The 19,164-nt window shown below is 39.7% G+C and overlaps 1 protein-coding gene and 1 non-coding gene across 2 annotated transcripts; one reads left to right on the top strand and one right to left on the bottom strand.

The window, feature by feature from the left end:
• The first annotated feature begins 4,825 nt into the window (after nucleotides 1–4,825).
• On the top strand, nucleotides 4,826–4,897 carry Trnae-cuc. The gene has a single exon. It is a non-coding gene; the product is annotated as a tRNA-Glu (tRNA).
• A 5,932-nt stretch (nucleotides 4,898–10,829) lies between these two features.
• Nucleotides 10,830–11,896, bottom strand: LOC115620475 (chymotrypsin-1-like). The gene has a single exon (XM_030513706.1). It carries the CDS (start codon nucleotides 11,894–11,896, stop codon nucleotides 10,907–10,909), a length of 990 nt encoding a protein of 329 aa, XP_030369566.1. The 3' UTR covers nucleotides 10,830–10,906.
• Between the last annotated feature and the right edge of the window lie 7,268 nt (nucleotides 11,897–19,164).

The following is a 19,164-nucleotide window of genomic DNA, read 5'->3' as shown; positions in this document are numbered from 1 at the left end:
GTCGAACGCGGCGCAGAGTCAGAGCCAGAGCCGCTTATTGCAATTGCCGGTGCAGCAGCGGCAACAACAGCTATAAGAGCAACAACAAACAAGTTGCAAAACAGCAACGTAGCGAGCAAAAAAGCTGCAAAAAAGTGGCAAAATAGCAACAACCTCTCAAAGACCGACTGACCGAGTAATACAGTCCAGCTACAGCAAGAGCCATAACCACAGCAGCAGCAGCGGCGGCAGCATGCGTTGGAGCAGCGGCCGCTACATAGCCAGGCAACAACAACAAACTGGCTTGGAAGCTGGCCGAGTCCCAGCCGAAACGCGCACGAGCTTGGCAACCAGCGGCGGCTAAAAGCGCAAAAACCCGTTCCTCCAACTCGAAGCCCAACTCGAAGTTGAAGTCGAAGTCATCGTTGTTGTCGTCGCTGCCAGCGTCGTTCGTTGCTTCGTTTATCGCCGATCGGCAGGTTTAATAAAACAGTTACGCTCTCTCTCTCACTCTCTCTCTCTCTCTCTGTCTGCCTATCCGTATCTCACACGTTTTGTGTTGCTCTCTGAGCTGACTCTGTTGCCGCCTTTCCAGTGCGTTATGGCGTCGACTGCAGCAGAGGCGGCGACAGCGACTACCCTAGCGGTTCTATTCCAGTTAGCTGCGCTATCAGTTGCTGATCAGCTTTTGACCAATAACAAGAGGGTCTTGAGCGCTGCCGCCTGGAAAGGCATGGCCAGCCGCGCAGTCGGCGTCGCTGTCGAGCGAACTAAGAGTGCAGCCCTCACAATTATAATCTTAAGAGCGCTGTTTCTTCCGGGCTAAGAGCGTCACAAATTTCAATTCAAATTGAATTTTGGCCAAACAATAAGACCCTCGCTTAGCCCATGGGCATCTCGGGCTGATAATATAAAATTGAATAAAATTATATGAATTTCATTAGAGCAACGCGTTTTGTTTTTATGGCATAATTTTGGCGGAAAAACGCCTTCCAAAAATGAGGCACTATCGAGGCTCATTTATCAGAGCCTCCTACAAACACAAAAATTCCAATTTGGCCAAACAGTGAACAGTGAACAGCAAAAAGTAACGCTCTTTGCGGGCAACTGATTAATATCATAATTGAAAGTCTGGCCAGGAAGTCAACATGAAACGTGTAGCTTCTCAACTGGCACGCGCGTCTGCCGCAAATGTTGACAATTTAATTGTCACACGCCCGCCGCTTTTGGTCTGGACGATGGTCCGATATGGTCCACAGAGTCCACAGAGTTGGCAGAGTCGGTAGTGTCGGCAGCAGAGTCCGAACTCTATTAACGATGCCAAATTGACGGACACTTGAATGCGTTGGCGCTGGCAGGCGCAGGAGGTCGCACGAACTTTTCTGCTAGCACAAGTATTAACATAAACAAGCCTTGGAGGCGGAGCTGAGATGGGGTGAGAGGGAGAGGGAGCTTTGGACCTGGGCCTGTCTTAAGCGTTGTCATAAATAACGCGCCAATGACAACTTGTTCAGAATGTTTCTGTTGATGTTGCGGCTCTTGTTGTTGTTGTTGTTGTTGCGGCTGTTGTGGTTGTTGTTGCTACCTTTGGCATCGCCTAATGCAGCAATTGACGTGCGGCGTTTGCACCTAGCCAAGTTATTTGATGTGCGCCCGTTGGTTCGCATTTTGGTTCGCGCTCCCCTGGCACATAAAAGTGGCGCGGCAATTGCCAACTTTGGTCAATGCTGGCGACAAGTGTAAAACGACTGTTTTTGCCGACAACATAGACGACGACGGTATGGACGACGAGGACGACATCGACGACGACGACGACGGCGACGCCGATGTTGTCGTCAGCCTGTTGCAGCAATTGTTTCTGCCGCTGTTGCAGTTGCAGTTGCTGCTCCACATGTGTAGTCGTATAGTGTTTGTGTGTTTATGGCAGCTGCCGTTTGATACTCATTCAAGTGCCGCCTAACATGATTTCGGTGTCATCTGCTTTTCAGCTTTAATATCGCTTGTTTAATGTGACGTTTTGTTGTAAGCGAGTGCAGGCGACAGTCAACAGGTAACAACCAACAACCAACGGCCAACAGCCAACAGCAACGTGCAACGGGCAACTGGCAATAGCGATCGCTACATTTGCCGTTGTTGCATTATTTATGAGCCATTGCTGCACAGCTTGGGCCATTGATGCATCTAACGTTTTTGGCATCCTGATGCAGGAATTTTAAATGTTTTTTAATTTAGTGATGATTGATGTCTTGTCCAAAGTGCGCTGACACACTCAAACAGAAGTTGCTGCATTTTTAGCTCCATGGGGACACGGCCGCAGCAATCGAGTCAATTAAGCTTTTTGCCATGCACAAAATTGTCTATTTAAATGCCACAGCAATAGCAATAGCAACATCAACAGCAACAGCAGCTGTGGCAGCAGGGCCACCAAAATGGGCAGCACAGTTGGCCATGGGGCAGGGTCAATGCCAAGCAAACTAGAAAGCAGCCACATCGGCAGCGGCATGAGCCGCCGAAATTTCAGTTGCAGTAGTCGACTGAGCTGAGAGTGCAATTCAATTGGCAAGGAGTGGCATCCACTTTAAATGAGAGCTGCGAGGGGGGTGCGATAAGTTGAAGGACACATGATGAAGACATGAATTACAAATTTGAATAAACTTGGAGCAACAATAAAGCGAATGACTTGTATATCGCATGAGTGTAAATATTTTATAATTCAAAACAAAATGTTTTATGCATTGTCGCTTTGGGTACAGGGCTTTCGTTGCTGCCAGACAGCTCTACTGACGACTGGTACCCTAAATAAATGCCTCCTAAGAGCGAGTTATTTAACTTGTAATCATCTGGTTATAAAGTCAGCCTTCATTTCAAAAATATTTCAATATACAAGTAAGAACGGAATCCAACAATAAGGGGCCTGCAATTAATCGATTGCTGGAGAACGAAAAGCGGACCTGCTTGATCAAGGCATTATATTATATATATATTATATTATATTATATTATATTATATTATATTATATTATATTAAGCGAAATAAATACTAATAAATACTATAGCCTTGTAGCTTCTGTCTCCACCAGAGAGTAAAAAATAAAATTCTCCATTATTTAAATTATTTGTTTATAAACAGGTACTACAAGTATAGACTTTATACAACCTAAAATTATTTATACTATATATTTCTTTTTATGCAAACATTTAGAGCTTGAATACATTTCAAAAAGTTTTCAATTTGAAATCAGAACCATAGGACTACAACAAAACTAATTTGATTATATTGGTTTTAAAAATAGCTTGAGTTGCCAGGCTTTGACAGGAAGAAACAGATTAATACTATATAGTATGTTTTCAGGATTAAATTTCGATATACGAGATGGCGAGGGAAAGCTTCAACCGAAATCCAGAACTGCTTTCAAAAGCAAATCTGTAAACAGAGCCATCATTTGCCTGATGAATCTTTTTCTTACACGAAAGTGTGTCACGCAATCTATTTTATGAGATTTAAAAGCAACTAATCAATCGCCCCTCGCTACTACCTGCCATGCCACTGTTGGCGGCACTTAAAATCTCGACAGGCATCGCAAGCGTTTCTGTTCCCGTGGCCGCCGCCTTGTCCGCTTTTGGTCTAATGGCGCGCACTCTACGTGCACCCTATTGTCCGCTTTTGACCTGATTTTATTTACACTATTTTACTTTTATTGCTCACTGTGCCCAACCCGCCAATGCCGATGTCGATGTCGAAGCCGCTCTCGATGCCAACGCCAATGCCGCTACTTGCTGCGTTCGCTTTATGACGCGGAACTGAATTCGAAATTACTTGGCGGCCGCAAATTGCGGACCGATCACCAATTTCATTTTTCTTGCTGCTGCAAGTTCAAAAGGTTTTCCAAATTATAAATTAAAAGTAAATCGAATTGAGTGCTCGAGTGCATTTCTTTCTATGGACATGCCCAGGATCGGCCAGCAGTAGCTTCATTTGCCGCCTGCCATTTGTCTCTGAACTTGAAAGTGCAGAAGTTCGTGTCGGCCAACTTGTGAAAGCATCCGCCTCTGGGGGTCAGCTAGTCAGTTAGTCAGCTACAGCGGTCGTTGCAGGTGCATGACAAATAGGTTTGTTAGTCCCACATGCCATCTGGAGTTGTGCATTTGATCTATATCTAAGATTTTCAAGAGTTCATATATTGAAAATTACTAAAAAAGATAAACCTCAGATTAGTCATGCAATGCCTAAAATGGACAAGAAAAAATATCAGAATTTCTTCCCCAACAGAATCATTGAACCTTGTCTCTACGCTTCAGCGATGGTGAAAAAGATAAAGGAATTTCTTTAAATCAATGCATACAAGTATTGGAGACCAGATGTGCATTTTTCGGGCTTGCAGAAGCGAAATTAGTGGGATTCTTTTTACATTTATATTTTTGGTTGGTTCTGAATGAAAATTGAAAGAGCATTTTGAGTGGGTGTTTGTTTTAATTCTTGCTGTAGATCTTTCACAACTTATTTCTTTCTGATAAGACGATATAGTACAAGTAAATGCATATTCAAAAAAAAAAAATAATAATAATAATAATAATTTTTATTAATTTTCTGAAGTCTGATTAGATTATTCTAATGTCCTGACTAGAAATATAAACTTCTTAGAATCATTTGCAGGTTGAGTGTACACAATGCATAGAACGACGGTAAATGACATTCTTCTTTACCGATATAAATAAAACGAATTGTTATCACTAGAGTAAATTTAATTAAAAACAGATGTCACTACGGAATGTTTCGACATGCATTGTAATTTTAATTGAATAATATTCAGTATGGTTAAATATGTGTTTGATGGCGAACAGGTAAGTCCCATATTGTCTAGTGGTTAGGATATCCGGCTCTCACCCGGAAGGCCCAGTTTCAATTCCCGATATGGGAAAACATATAAGTGGGGGGAGGAAGTTTTAGTTTTTTAATATTTTAATGTTTAATATTATGTTTAATTTAAGTCAAACACTTGTCTTTTTATACTTCATTATTGATCATTGATATTTGTGTGGTTTGTTGTATTTTTGTGTGCATTCAGTCAGAATTCTTTGCGCTATAAGTTAGCACATGGTTGTTTTTTGTTTGTTTTTCTCTAATTCCCAACCGGTTGAAGCAGAATTATATTCACTATGCTCTTTTTACGAAGATTTTTATATAAATTTTGTTTTGAATTGATGAAATTTTTATTTATTTACTGTTGCTTCGTGGCTTTCTTTTTTTTATTAATATTATATCAGCGTGTTTTTTTTTTAGTTTTTTAAAACTATAATTTATTGTTTCGGGTCCATTATATTGCGGAATCCTTTCTTTCGTTGGCAGACGTTCTACATACAAATGCTCTGGAGTGTTTGCAGAACATTCTGCCTGGGTCACTTCATATTAATATACATTTTCTTTTAAATTATTTACTTTATTATTAATTAATTATTATATCAGCGTGTTTTTTTTTTAAGTTTTTTAAGCTGTAATTTATTGTGCTTGGCTTCTTGACACCAAACTTGTCAAGCAAGCCAGAAAGAAATACCTCTTCTGTGTATGCAAATACACGAATTAATTCGTTGCAAGCCCTATAAGGGATCCCTATATAAACTTCTAATCCTAACCACATGATCGATTCTGTGAGCCAGTACAAAACAAAGGCAGCACTAATCTACACGACCATTTGTGCAACTGTGTTTGTTTGTTTTTCCCAACTTGTTCTAATTTGCATGCATCGGGGGCGCCATAAAGCCCAAACGGAACTATAGCCGGCTGCGAGCACTATGACGAATTACTTGACACCTGAACAACGTCAAACGTTAAGCGTCAAGCGTTTGTTGTTGTTGTTGCTGCTGTTGTTGGCCACTGACCGTGTGGGCGACTTTGCGGAGGTACTGCTGCCGCTGCTGTTTGTGCTGCTCGGTGCATTCCAAAGCGTTGCCTCAATCTCAATTGGTAATGATAATGCTGGCCATTAGCGCGCCCGGCTTGCTGGCCACTGGCCATTTGGCTCGTTCCTGTCTAATTGCCTGGCAGGCAGTTGAAATAGCTTTACGAGGACATCTTTCAGTTTTCTGCATCGCTGATTTATGGCACGCATTTCTATTGATATGCCCATGCCCATTTGCAGCGGTTCAGGCTCATTCTCTCCTGCAGCGGCCTGTCAGCTTTTAGTGCGTTCATCACTCATTGTTACAGTTAGACTGCTCAAGCAACTGTAACTGCGACCGCGACTGCGTCTCGGACTGCAACTCTAATTTAATTTAAATGAAACTCTCTGCGCGAAACACCCGCGCCTGCGCACAATCCCGAATTGCTGAATTGCTGTTCGACTAGACCCAGACCGCATGGCCGCTCATTTATCTGCCGGCGGCAGCGGCAGTGGCAGCGGCAACGTAGTCGTCGTCGTCGTCATCGTCATCGCCATAGTTGCCGTTGCAAGCGGATCTTGTCCACTTGGCAGGCTGCAACTTTTCAAGTGTTTTGGTGAAATTTGCGCGTGGGTGTCGCAGCGCTCTGAGCCTCGGCTATGTTTTCATTTTTACGATGCTGCTTTTTTCCCTGGTTTACTTTTGGTCAGACTGCAGCGGGACAGACCGGCAGCTGGACAGACGACCAGCCTGACGTTTGAATGTGCTTTAATTTCTGTCAGTTTGTGTCAACAGCGTGCACTCGCAAGGCCTGCATGCGATCTCAGCTGGCAAATGCCTGACAGGCGGGAGTCAAGCGGCAAAGCAAAATTTAGTCATTGCGCCCATTGCCAAATACCATTTGGCTACCAGAAGCAACCGGCAATAATACTATAAGTTAGCCATGATTGGAGTACAGGATCTTACTTGACTTACATTTCCCAAACCATTGAAGGAGCTCTTAATAAATGTTGCAACCAAATTTAATTTCCTTTCATGAGTTCGTTTTAAAATAAAAAGTTGTCTTTGAGCGCGAAGCCTTATGTTTATTTTGAAAAATCAATATACTGTAGTTTCTTTAATTTTTGTAATTCCTCGATTTCCATCATGCTAATTAAGAATATTCTTCCCTTTCCCTATTACATACTTTGCACAAACCTAATACACCCATTTTATTCTTCGGGTACAGGGAGTAAAAAACTCCAATATTATCTAAGAACTAAAAATAATTTGTTAGGCACTCTGGCATTGTTATCGAAGAAAAGAGTTATATAATTATTTAGTAAAATAAAGAGGTCCACCTTATCATTAAATTTGATACAGCGATTATGTTGATTTCGCACATAATGTCAAGGCAAACTCTTTAATCGAAATGCAAGTTTTCCTATGAACGAAACCTGAGGCAAAAAATGAATCAACAATTTTGTTGCATATGTATTTATCTACATTGCCATTACAGAAATACACTTCTAGTACATAATTTGAACCAACAATTCAAGAAATCTCATCAAGACCGTTACATTTTTCCAACGATAAGCTGGAATAATAAAATAATTTGGAATATTTCTAGCTGAAATTTATAATTCTTGAGGCCAGAAAACTATTGTTTAGCTTTTATTTTTGCATCCCAAATAACTTAAGAGTTGGGACTTCAATATAGCTCTCCAGTACTCAAGTTGCTGTTTCCCAAGTGGACAAGAAACACGCAAAACTTTGACTAAATGATCACAATGAGATAAATCTGCAAAGTATGGCTTACAAGTAACAAAACTCATGTCAACGCTTTTATTATCATTATTGCGCATAGTGGCGGGCATTTATTACACGCTTCATCATACTTATTGCTTATGCATTTAGCATTTTATGTTCTGCTCAGCTTATCAACAGCCCCATCGCCGTCATCATCAGTGGCAGTAGAAGCAGCAGAAGCAGCATCAGTTGGAACAACGGCAGCATCAGTGGCAGCCGTTGTAGTTGCAAATGCGAACATTTGTTAAACACTAAATGCACTTATTTGCTTTTGGAGCCACACAGCACACGAAGCGAACTAACTACACAAGCCTATACCACCTAAACCACCTATACCACCAAGCCACCACCAGTCCACTAGTCCACCTACCCACCGCTCACCCATGTGCCTAAGAATGCAATCAACTTGCTGCGACGGCCACACAAACGGCACCCGCAAGCTCCAACAACACCAAACACACTGAAGCGGCCTGTCTGGCTGACTGGCTGACTGCCTGACTGGCTTAGTTGCTGGCTAGCTAGCTCTGATAGTAGTTAAGACTTCCTACACAGTGGGGAAGCTACTAAAATGAGCAAGACTGCCTGCGACTTTGACTCCCACGTTTCGTCGTGTGAGCAGCGCACATTGCACAAATTGCATTATTTGCACGCCGAGGCAGTGATGTTGTTGTTGCTGTTGCTGCTGTTGCTTGCCTGCTCCTACTATTATCATCAACATTGTTCTTGTTCAAGTTTTGGACAAAAATTTCACCCATTTTGCACAGTGCATGCCAGCACTTGACGCCACGAGAACATAAAAATGCTTTTCAGCACTCGAAATGATGAGGCCGTTGATGCTGCCGTTTCCATTGCCGTTGCTGTTCCTCCTGCTGCCAACTAAACTACTCCACTCAAAATAGCATTTTAATAGTTAATAGTGAAAACGTATTGCCGACGCCTAAATACACTCGCCATTTGATGGCTCGAGGTGCCACTGACAACTGCATTCAATGTGTCGGTGGAACCAAACTTTATTAATTAAACCGAAGCCGAAACGGAACTAATCAATATTGAATGCTTGGTAGCTACACCTATGGCGATCAGTAATTCAGTTCGACTCCATTTTTAAGCACCATCTGTGAGGGTGATTTCATTTAGAAAACCATTCTTTAGAATCTTAAAAGATTTATAAGTATGTAGTAGTAGTACATTTTCAAAAATGTAAATGCGTCGACTTTAGATAACTCTTGAAATGCTTTATATGTTCGCTCTATTTTAAATATTGATTTTCTTTGCAAAGAAGACTTGAAGACTGTAAGAATAATAAATTGTTTTAAAACCTTTTGATAATTCAAACTACAAATGGCCATGTTTGTCTGGAAAATCTGCATTTTCGTTCCATAAATTTTGGACTTGGTGGCTTATTGGGGATGTCAACGCATATGCTCGTATACATAAATTATATTTAAAAAGTAACCCAATAAGTTTTAAAAACATGAATTATAAATATTCAAATTTGATCACAAGAACTTTTAATTTGTTCAATTAATTCAATTATACTCTCTAAAATGTTTATTTGATTTAATATTTAATTATTATGTTTTAAGGGCTGTAATCAAAGATCAGAAATATTCTTCATTTGTCTTGCTTTTACAATGGTATTCCTGATAATAAAATAAATCACTTTCCTATCTGAATTATTTTATTTGAGGCTTTACAATTCCATAAGCTGATACAACATTTTTTTTTTTTTGTTTTTTAATATATTATTTATTTGATCTTATTTTAGGCAGACTTATTAAGTTCCCAAATCTTACAAGTATATAACATGACAATGGTAGTTTATCGGTGCTAAGATCAGGTCCTGCGCGAATATGAAATTTGATTGTTGGAATATTTAGTTAATTGTTCATACTTTCATTGAAAATATAATATGGACCCAGAGAATTTTGGACTGGTCTTGTTGAATAATGTCCACATCACATGCGTTCGCTGGCTTTATAGAATAGAACCTTGAAATCCACTTTTAGAGAAGACACGTAGCTGGCTGCTGCCAGTGTAGACTGTTCTTTTTAGGTTTCACATGCACTCTTTTTTGAGTCTTCTTATCGGGAAATCGGAAAGTCTTCTGTCTGTAGGTGAAGTAAATCATTAGTTTGTAATCAAATAACTTTCAATTATTGATAACAGTCTACTGCCTTGAAAGAAAATCGTTGTAATCTCCATGGAGGGGAATAAGAGCCATGGGCAGCCATAGCGACTCGAAGAAAGCCTCAGGTCCGACTGACTCGCTTTATGACGCTGCAACATGTAAAAAGCTGGGCTTAGAAGCAAAAAAAAAAAAAAGAAAAAAAAAATAGAAAAAAGAAGCAGCAAAATAAAATTGCAAACACACGTTTTTTTTTAATTTAAGAACCTTTCGCTGCTTGTTTAAAAATTTGACAGTACTTTGCAGCTACAGGGACTTGAGGCTAAAGCCTGTGTATGGCTGTATTTGACCAAATTTTATTTGTATTTTGTTTTATGGAAGCGTTTTTAATGTGCCAACGTACCGGATGAAGCAAGTAAACAAAATCCAGTTAGCTTCGTCAGAAAAGTATTTACACTTGCCTAAGTTGTCTTTTTGCACCTCCCAGCTCGGAGCCTTAGTTTGTTTAAGACGGCTTAAAGTTGTTGTTGTTGTCGGGGACTGTTGCTGTTCATTTAGTTGCGCGCTTGACTGCTGCCCCCATTTGTTGGGTGGGTGTGAGTATAATGAGCAACTGCTTGACGTCAGTAGTAGTTGCTATTTTTGTTGTTGTTGTTGTTGTTGTTTTAGCGCCTGAAGTTGCCTGTGAAGAGCTCTTCATGACAGCTGTAAATTTGCAACGAAGATGATTTATAATTGTCATAGACTTCCTGGTTTCGTTATTAAAGCGGGCGAAAAGTATCATCGTGCTATAGATTTCAACAGTTGTCAGTCACACAGACACATACATGATGATGATGATGATGATGATTATGTTAGTGATACTAATGACGAGAACGATCAGGTAAATAAACAAGAAATAAATCTACAATATACATGGGAAACAATTACTGTGTCATTAAAATTGAAATTGAGTCGAAAATAAAACCCATCTACAAGTATTTGAAATATATTCATCAAATTATTCAAATATGGCATGCAAATATTTGAATATAGGGAAACGTTTTTCTTTTGTTTGAATTGTTTAATATATTTGCGGGTACAGCGAAAAAAACATGTATATGTATTTATTTTATGCACCGTTTTGCTAATTGTGCTAGTTTTTAGTCCGCCTTGATTTTGTGCAGCGCCCAGAATGTGATCTGGCGCATCGTGGTTTTAGTTTGGGTATTTTTATAGGTTTTGTTATCTTATCGTTGTGTGCTTTTGAATCGCCATCCATCTGTCTTCTTGGGCAGTCGTTCATTAAAGTGCGTATGAAATCATGATAGATGAACGTGCTCACGAAAACATCGGGAAGGCCGCGAGCGCAGGCTGACACATAGCTGGCAAGGCCTACCACTGTTCCATTGTATACCAGAGGGCTTCCCGAATCGCCAATACATGCTCCATGACCTATTGAATTGTAAGCGCATAATGCATCCTCGTCCACACCATGCTTGGATCCTTTTTCCACCCATATTTTATGGCATCTTTCTCGTGGCCAAAACTTAAATGTCATTGCCTGCTTTATTGTGGGGAATTCAGTATCAATGTCCGGGAATATTGTGTCTGTTGGTATAATTTCATATTTAGTGGCCCCCCATCCATTTAGTCGCAGCTCTACGTAGGGTTCCAATTGCTCTGTTGCGAGTTGAATCATTGCAACCTTTTCATTAAAACTTATAGGTTTCGTTGTCCTTATCATTCCAATATCGTGATTCATTTTTTCGTCTTCGTAGCTGCAGTGCTGAAACATCTCCTCTACTTCATACCTAAAGGCTTCATTGACCTCCTTAAGGTCATAAACGCCCACCACAACGGTGACGTTTTTCACAAGACAATGTGCCGCAGTAACAATCCAAGTCGGAGCTAAAATAGCTCCGCCACAAACATGATTCGCCTCGTATTGTATGGACACTTGGAACGGTGACTCGTTCGGATCTGCCGCAGTGCCGCCAATAATCCGTCCAAGGCCGTTATAATTGTGATCCTTCTTTGCCCGAGCAACCTTGCCTTGGCCATGCCCATGGTGTCGACATTCCGACGATTGCAGCGATAGGAAGAGCATCAGAATCTGCAGTACGTAGTTGTAATAGTTGATCATTCTTATCTCCAGCGCATTGGAACACTAAGCTGTCGGCACATAGCTGGAATTTTAGTCAGCTTTCAATGCGTGCGAATTGATTGGCTCTGCCTGAAAGCCTGACAATTTTAATATTTGTGCCAATATATCGGGCCATTTGTGTTTTCAAAAGAGTACATAGTTAAATATATCAAGAGAGAATGTTGCAATTCGGCAAGTCCGACAATGAAATACCCTGTACCCCGAAAAACGTCATCTGTGTTGTCCAAAGCTTAGTTTATGTTGCTTTGGAACTTTGGGCACTATTGATAAATTTTGTATGTCCTGTACTCAAAGGATAAAATGGTTCACAAGTTTAGTTCACAAGTAACATGCAGAATGTGGCGTGGCAGACTCCATAATTAATATATGTATGTATATTTCTGATCAGTATGTCAATTCGATATAGCCTTGTCCGTCTGTCCATATGAACGCAAGAATCTCAGCTAGAATAAAGACTCGGAAAAATGACGAGTTTGGTTTTTATACTCTCTACATGAAATATATTAGGATATAGCGGGAAGTACAAAATGTAACAGGCAGAAGGGGGCGTGACAGATAGCCTATGTATGTACGCAATACGAGCTTGTTTTTTTTTTTTTATACAGATATAAATGAATACGCAAGAAATGTTTATTTCCGATTTTCTCTCCATCCTCCCCCAGTCCCCCGGAAGAAGTGATTTACAACACATGAAAAATGAACCGTGAAAAAAATGTATAGCTTGTTCATTATCTATTTAAATTCATACACTTGCCCGCATAACTCTGCGTACACACAAAAAAATACACAAATTTTAGCTTTAACTGTGAATATCTTTTAACATATGCAACTTATTGATCTAAATGTTTTTGATTTGCTTAGACTCGACATTTTTCTTAATAACTACATTTTTTTAAATATTAATATAACAATGAATATATTTTATTTCTATTTTTTAACAAAACCTTATTGAAAAATGGACCCGCAAAAGTCTGCGTACAAGCAGACTAAACTGTGTAGAATAAGAGAATATGCAATTACAGTTATCTTAGTTGCACTTTTTCTTTTGTTTGAAGTTTGCAAAAGACTTTTGCTATGCATTGAAGTTGTGTTTGATCAATCACAACCATGGCGCCATCAGGAAAAGAGATCGACACTGACCTTCGAAAATTAATATAATTAATTTGCGTGTCCAGGGCAAATCTTATAGAGAAATTGGGCAGCTGGTGGGCAGAACTCACTCATCATGTCAGAGGGTGTTCAATAATTATGTTTACTCGGGTTCGGTGTTACCAAAGCCACGATCTGGGCGTCCGTCTCTATTAACAAAGCGAGAGGGAAAGCGTATCGTTGCTTTAGTTCGCTTAAACCCAAGGATGACTGCTCAGCAGGTGCGTCTTGAGGTGGAAGAAAGGTTCTCCAAAACCATATCTGAAGACACCGTGCGAAGAGTTATTAAAAAAGCTGGATATCACAGCCGAGTTGCCCGTAGGAAGCCTCACATTTCAGAGGTGAATAAGAAAAAGCGCATGGACTTCGCAAATGAGCACGTGTCGAAGCCTGCTGAATTTTGGGACAAGGTCATTTTCTCGGATGAGAGCAAGTTCTGCATTTTTGGCATAAAAGGCAAGAAATTGGTGTGGAGAAAATCTGGTACAGCCTTAAATAAAGAAAATTTAGTGCCAACTGTCAAACACGGCGGAGGAGGAATAATGGTTTGGGGGTCCATGGCAGCTAATGGCGTTGGGAAGCTGGAGTTCATAGAGTCGATAATGGACCAAAAAGGCTATATCCAAGTTTTGAAGGACAATTTGCTCCCAAGTGCCCAGAAGTTGGGGTTGGAAAATGATTTTTATTTCCAACAAGATAATGATCCCAAACATACAGCTCACAGCGTAAGGCTGTGGTTGCTGTATAACGTAAAAAAACGTTTGCAAACACCTCCCCAATCTCCAGACCTCAATCCTATTGAGCATTTGTGGGACTTGCTCGAGCGCAGAATCCGGCAGCACAACATTACCTCCAAAAGTATGCTCAAGGAGGTAATTTTGCAGGAATGGGAAAAAATAACACCGGCGGACACAAAAAAGCTGGTGGAATCGATGCCTCGACGTCTGGCAGAGGTCCTTCAAAGAAAAGGATACCCAACAAGCTATTAATAAGGAATTTAGCGACATAATATGTTTGAAAAACATTTTGTACGCAGACTTTTGCGGGTCCATTTTTCAATAAGGTTTTGTTAAAAAATAGAAATAAAATATATTCATTGTTATATTAATATTTAAAAAAATGTAGTTATTAAGAAAAATGTCGAGTCTAAGCAAATCAAAAACATTTAGATCAATAAGTTGCATATGTTAAAAGATATTCACAGTTAAAGCTAAAATTTGTGTATTTTTTTGTGTGTACGCAGAGTTATGCGGGCAAGTGTATATAACCACTGACCTGTAATCTTCTTCAATTACTATTCTATTGAATGAACATTCAATATGAGTTTCTCTTAACTTCCTGTGCTTCTGACTGCCAAGTTACTCATTTCGCATTGCCCGCCAAATTCCATGTTTCTGCCATAGGAAACAATTCCGCTTATGGGAATGAAGGGGTTTTGCATAAAGCAACTAAGCCGTGCTGTTACAAAAATATAGCAAATAACTAGCCAGAGCTCCAAGTGCAGCGTGCAGCGTGTCATTATGCAATGGCATACTCGTAGAAGTGGCGGTAAATAATGCCAGCAACTCACAATCGGTGGCAATTAATTCAATTACAAATGGCATGAAAAAACGCGCTCATACGCCACACGCCCCGTTTTATTTTAATTAGTTTGAAATGTGTATTACAAGAAATGCCGGCCAACCGACCGACCGCCCGACCGACTGACAGACCGGCAGACCAAACCAACCGAGCCCCCCACAACCGGAGCTATTGTTATAGCCAGCGAAGCATTGCCATCAAAATGTGGAAAATACAAAATTAAAGCGTAAAAAACAGCTCAATTTAATAAGCGCAATTTATAATTTTATTGACTTGTGCGACTCGACAATCGAACGCGTTCTGGGGCGCAGTTTTGAAATCGGTGCTGCAGAAGCGCCGCCGGGTCTCGGACATGTGCGGCAGGCTGGCCTCTCATGCCGCATGCTGTCTATGCTGCTTTGCTTTTGCGACATTAGCTTGCGACTTTGTGGCCCAAAGCTGTCACGTCTTTGCCGGAGCGCCAAAAAAATAGTCATTGAAGAAAATGAAAAAAAAGCAAAAATAACAGAGCAACAGCAACTAAAAGCTGCCACACATTTGCAACATTTTGACTTCTCGTCAAAGGCCTGCAAAGACTTGAAATAATTTTTTTCTTCGCCCGCAATGTTTGCTAAAAAGGCACACGTCGACTTCCCCATCTATATGCTGGAGACTTACCTATGACTGAGTTGGCCGGCCCGACTGACTGATCGTCGAGTGAGTGAACGAGTGCCGTTACGGCTTTGATTTGATGTGGTTTCGAGGCCTCTGACATATTCCTTGTTGACGTTGCACGATTTTGCAAAGGACGGTCGGCAACATGGCACGGTACGGATTGAGGGCATCATTATGGGTATGATGTGATGGTGGCTGCAACCTTTCGGGCGGGGCAGTGCGGCCTGCGGTTGCTACATTTTCATTTTCGATTTCGTTTGGCATAGAAAAGTCGTTGTTGTTGTTGTTGCCTGCCATGTGGCACATTTATCAAAAAATGCTTTACTGACATTTGCAAGTTGCCGGTTGTTGTTGTTGTTGTGGTTGCTGTGCTGCTGCCTTGTGCTGCAACTGCCTTCCCAAGTGGGTTAGTAGTGTAAAGTTTTTCTGTCTGCTGCCAGCTCGTTATTCATTAATTTTATTTGTGCCCGCAAATAGCCAAAAATCACATCATGGCTTATTGGCGGCCACATAATTCTCCAGCTCCTTGGGGCAAGATTTCCCAATACGCAATTTTGGCCACACAATTGACAAAGCATTTGCCGCACAGTTATGCATATGGCCACACAAAATTTGCCACTAAATTTCATAATTGAAGAGCCCTAGAAATCAAACAGAAACTGCCGCTTCAGCAAAAGGGCCCCAGCCCTCGAACTATTAATGATGTAATTAAGAGTGCCTATTAATTAAGTTCTTTATGATTAATAAGCTGTGCCGCTGGCCAAAGCAGACACTGTTAAACAATCAGCCAAATCAATTAATGCCCCCAGCCATTTGCCTGCCCCACGCCTCCAAATGGTTCCAGATACAGCGCCAAAAACAAGCCAATACACAAAATAAACCAAATTATTTTGACAATTGCAACCGAAATACGCTCACAAATGCCACACTTAGCGCTGACTTATGCGTCCGCGGCGGCGTCTAATCTCACGCGCCGCTGATGTAATCGCCTCCACTGCACAGTGGACCCAAGCTCAACAAACTGCAGTCTAAGGTTCGATACAGGGGAACAAAATCATACCCTTATCGAAATAAAATCGAAATTTTGCTATCTGGATTTCAGTGTGGATTGAAAATTGAAAGCGATTCTTTAAGACGATGAGAAATTCCTGTCCTTCCAATTGAAACAACTACATTTTTCTTCATAGTTCAACAAATTTGCTTTTGGGTCAAAGTTCAATACTATTGAAATAAATATACGCCCAAATGTAAATTAAAAATTCCTTAAAAATTAAATTTTCAGAAGCTATTAGGACTAGAAAACAAAATTAACCATAACTTCCAAAAACAAATATATTCAAATATACCCGTTAATACAAGTATTCTCAAAACTTTATAGAAATAAATCAAAGTCAATTCCACTTTTTGAATCATTTTTGGGAGAAAATTACAAACAAGTGATCGGAAGAGGATCTATTTTTAAGTTTCACCTTTTCTTGTAGGACTTACTCGAACTGAAAAGCTAATAAGAAACAGGCAATAATTTATACATTTTTATTTAAAATATTTTTTGAAGTTTTGATAATTGACTTTTTTTTAAGAGGAATTCTGGATTATTTTACGTAAAAATAAATATATGGTATCCATCTGATTAGAATATGGTCAGATATAATTTGCATTGAAAATTTTGATTTCTTCCAAGTTGCCACTAGGAAGTAAGCCCCACATTCTTATTTTAGTATTATATTTTAGTATTCAAGACATACTTGTGAAGTACGAGTAGAAGCTGTAGAAAAATTACTGCTCTTAATAAATATAGAAAAAATGAATCAGGAAATAAGTTTGAACGTTTTAAACAGTAGATGTGATATTCGCTATAATAAAGAAGAAGAGCATAATATCTTTAGAAGATATATTTCAATAAGAGATCGTTCGAGTGATATGCTAATAATGTTCGACGAGCAACCAGTGTGCAGTGGCAAGTGGCCAATAGCAGGCGGCAGTTGGTTGCTGGCAGGCTGCAAAATATTGGCTCAAAATATGTTTTATCGCATTTATTATCAGCAACGTGAAATCGTCTATAATTGAAAAACTGTTAACTAGATTAGCTGCCATTAGAGACGAACGCGTTTAAGTCGCAGCCTGGGTACAGGCGAGCTGCCAGCCGCGACTGTAGTGGCTCAGTCGAGTGACCAAACGTGGCCGTTAAGCTAAACGTTTTACTATTTTCGTGGCTGCTGTTGTTGCGCTTGCTGTTACGAGTGTTGTTGTTGTAGTTGTCTATCTCAAAGCTGTGGCAGATAGATAAACGGCAACTGAAATGGCGCAGCGTAATGCAAACATGGTCAATGGCTGGTGGACAGACAGGCGCATAAATAAAGCAAAACAACACCCGAAGGGACATCGCTCCATTTATTTTGTTTATTTAAGTGCCTTCAAATCAGCCTTTTTACTTTTTAAATCTAATTAAGTTGTTTAAGTGGAATTTGTGCACATAAAATTATGCAAATGCGGCGGAGCCGACACACACTCCAATACGATGTATATTTGCTATCCGCATGGGTATTTGCATTTATAATTTCCGCCAGCCGCCATGGGGCTGGAGGGGCATAGAGGCCGTAAATCATAAGTGGGTGAGTTCGGATTTTATACTTATATTTGCATTGGTTAGCGCCCGCACGAGGTGTGCTGTAAATACTTTTTTTTTAAAGACACGTTTAATTAAAGGAATGCAAGCAAGACTGAAGCGATTTCTGAATTATATAACTGGGAAAAATAGTAGAACTAAGAGCGCTTCTAGATAGATATTTTTATGGACCGAATATTTTGGAGTAGTTCTCAAAAGCTGATTTTTAAATGAACAATATAGAAGTTCTTGAATGGTCATGTTTAATTTCAGTTAGCAAATTTATTTGAATGTACTTCAAGTTCTTAATTACAAATAAACGGTTATTATTAGAAACTTCATTTAATATATTTAATCCCCAACAAATAAATATAAATTTAATTTAATTCAAAAACATATCTGGAATACGCGTTATTCAAACAAACGCGTGAAAAACAAAATTAAAAACTATCGCGAACATTCTAGAATTTCCTATAAAGAGAGATAAATAAACATCACTATATTAGAACTCTCTCTCTCTCTGTTCTATAAAATTTATCCTTTATAGGTAGTATCTCCTGGGAAATCTCTCATTTACTGCTGTGAGTCGGCTTGCCGGACTGGCTTTCAAATTTTCCCCCACCGGGTTGGAAATTTCCCTTTTACTCTTTCTCTTTATGCTTAATTAGCTGTTAAGTAGAATTACTTTTCCTTCTGCAATTACTATTTTTTGAGCCTGTTAGGTCTATAATGTCTCTGACCACATATGGCTGAGATTAGGGGCATAGCTGGCCAAATCCCAAATAAAATTCCCCCAACGGGTCGGAGGCATTAGTAGACGTTATTATACTATATAGTTCTTTCTTAGGCTATCTTATCTTTTAAGTTAAAATTATAACGTTTTATTAATAAATACCTTTATTTTATTTTATAATATTTTATTATAATATAAATCATAGTTTTTGTTTATGAATAGACAGCACTATTTGTTGATTTACTGAATAAATAAATAAATTAGATGCAATTTTCATAAAACAATTTTAAATTTTATATACAATAGAAAATCATAGTTAAGAGGCCTATTATTTGACAAATGTAAACCAAGACTTTGAAATAATTGCGTCAGCCCATGTCTTCATGCTGATCCATGTTTAGAACTTTACATTTTCCTGTTTCGATCAAGGGAAGATTTGGTCCGACCGTTCTCCCATTTGAATGAAGTAATGAATTATTAGGGGGAGTTCTTAGCTAGCTATCGGTTATTATCGGTTGCTATCGC

Source organism: Scaptodrosophila lebanonensis, unplaced genomic scaffold (genome assembly GCF_003285725.1).
Source record: "Scaptodrosophila lebanonensis strain 11010-0011.00,11010-0021.00 unplaced genomic scaffold, SlebRS2 tig00000024-arrow-pilon, whole genome shotgun sequence".
Lineage (NCBI taxonomy): Eukaryota > Metazoa > Arthropoda > Insecta > Diptera > Drosophilidae > Scaptodrosophila > Scaptodrosophila lebanonensis.
The sequence above is the reverse complement of the archived record's forward strand: the minus strand, read 5'-3'. Positions and strand labels throughout refer to the sequence as shown.

Bases quoted from the DNA above. Each gene is read 5' to 3' on its own strand.
- LOC115620475 (XM_030513706.1), bottom strand. From the start codon at position 11,896: ATGATCAACTATTACAACTACGTACTGCAGATTCTGATGCTCTTCCTA.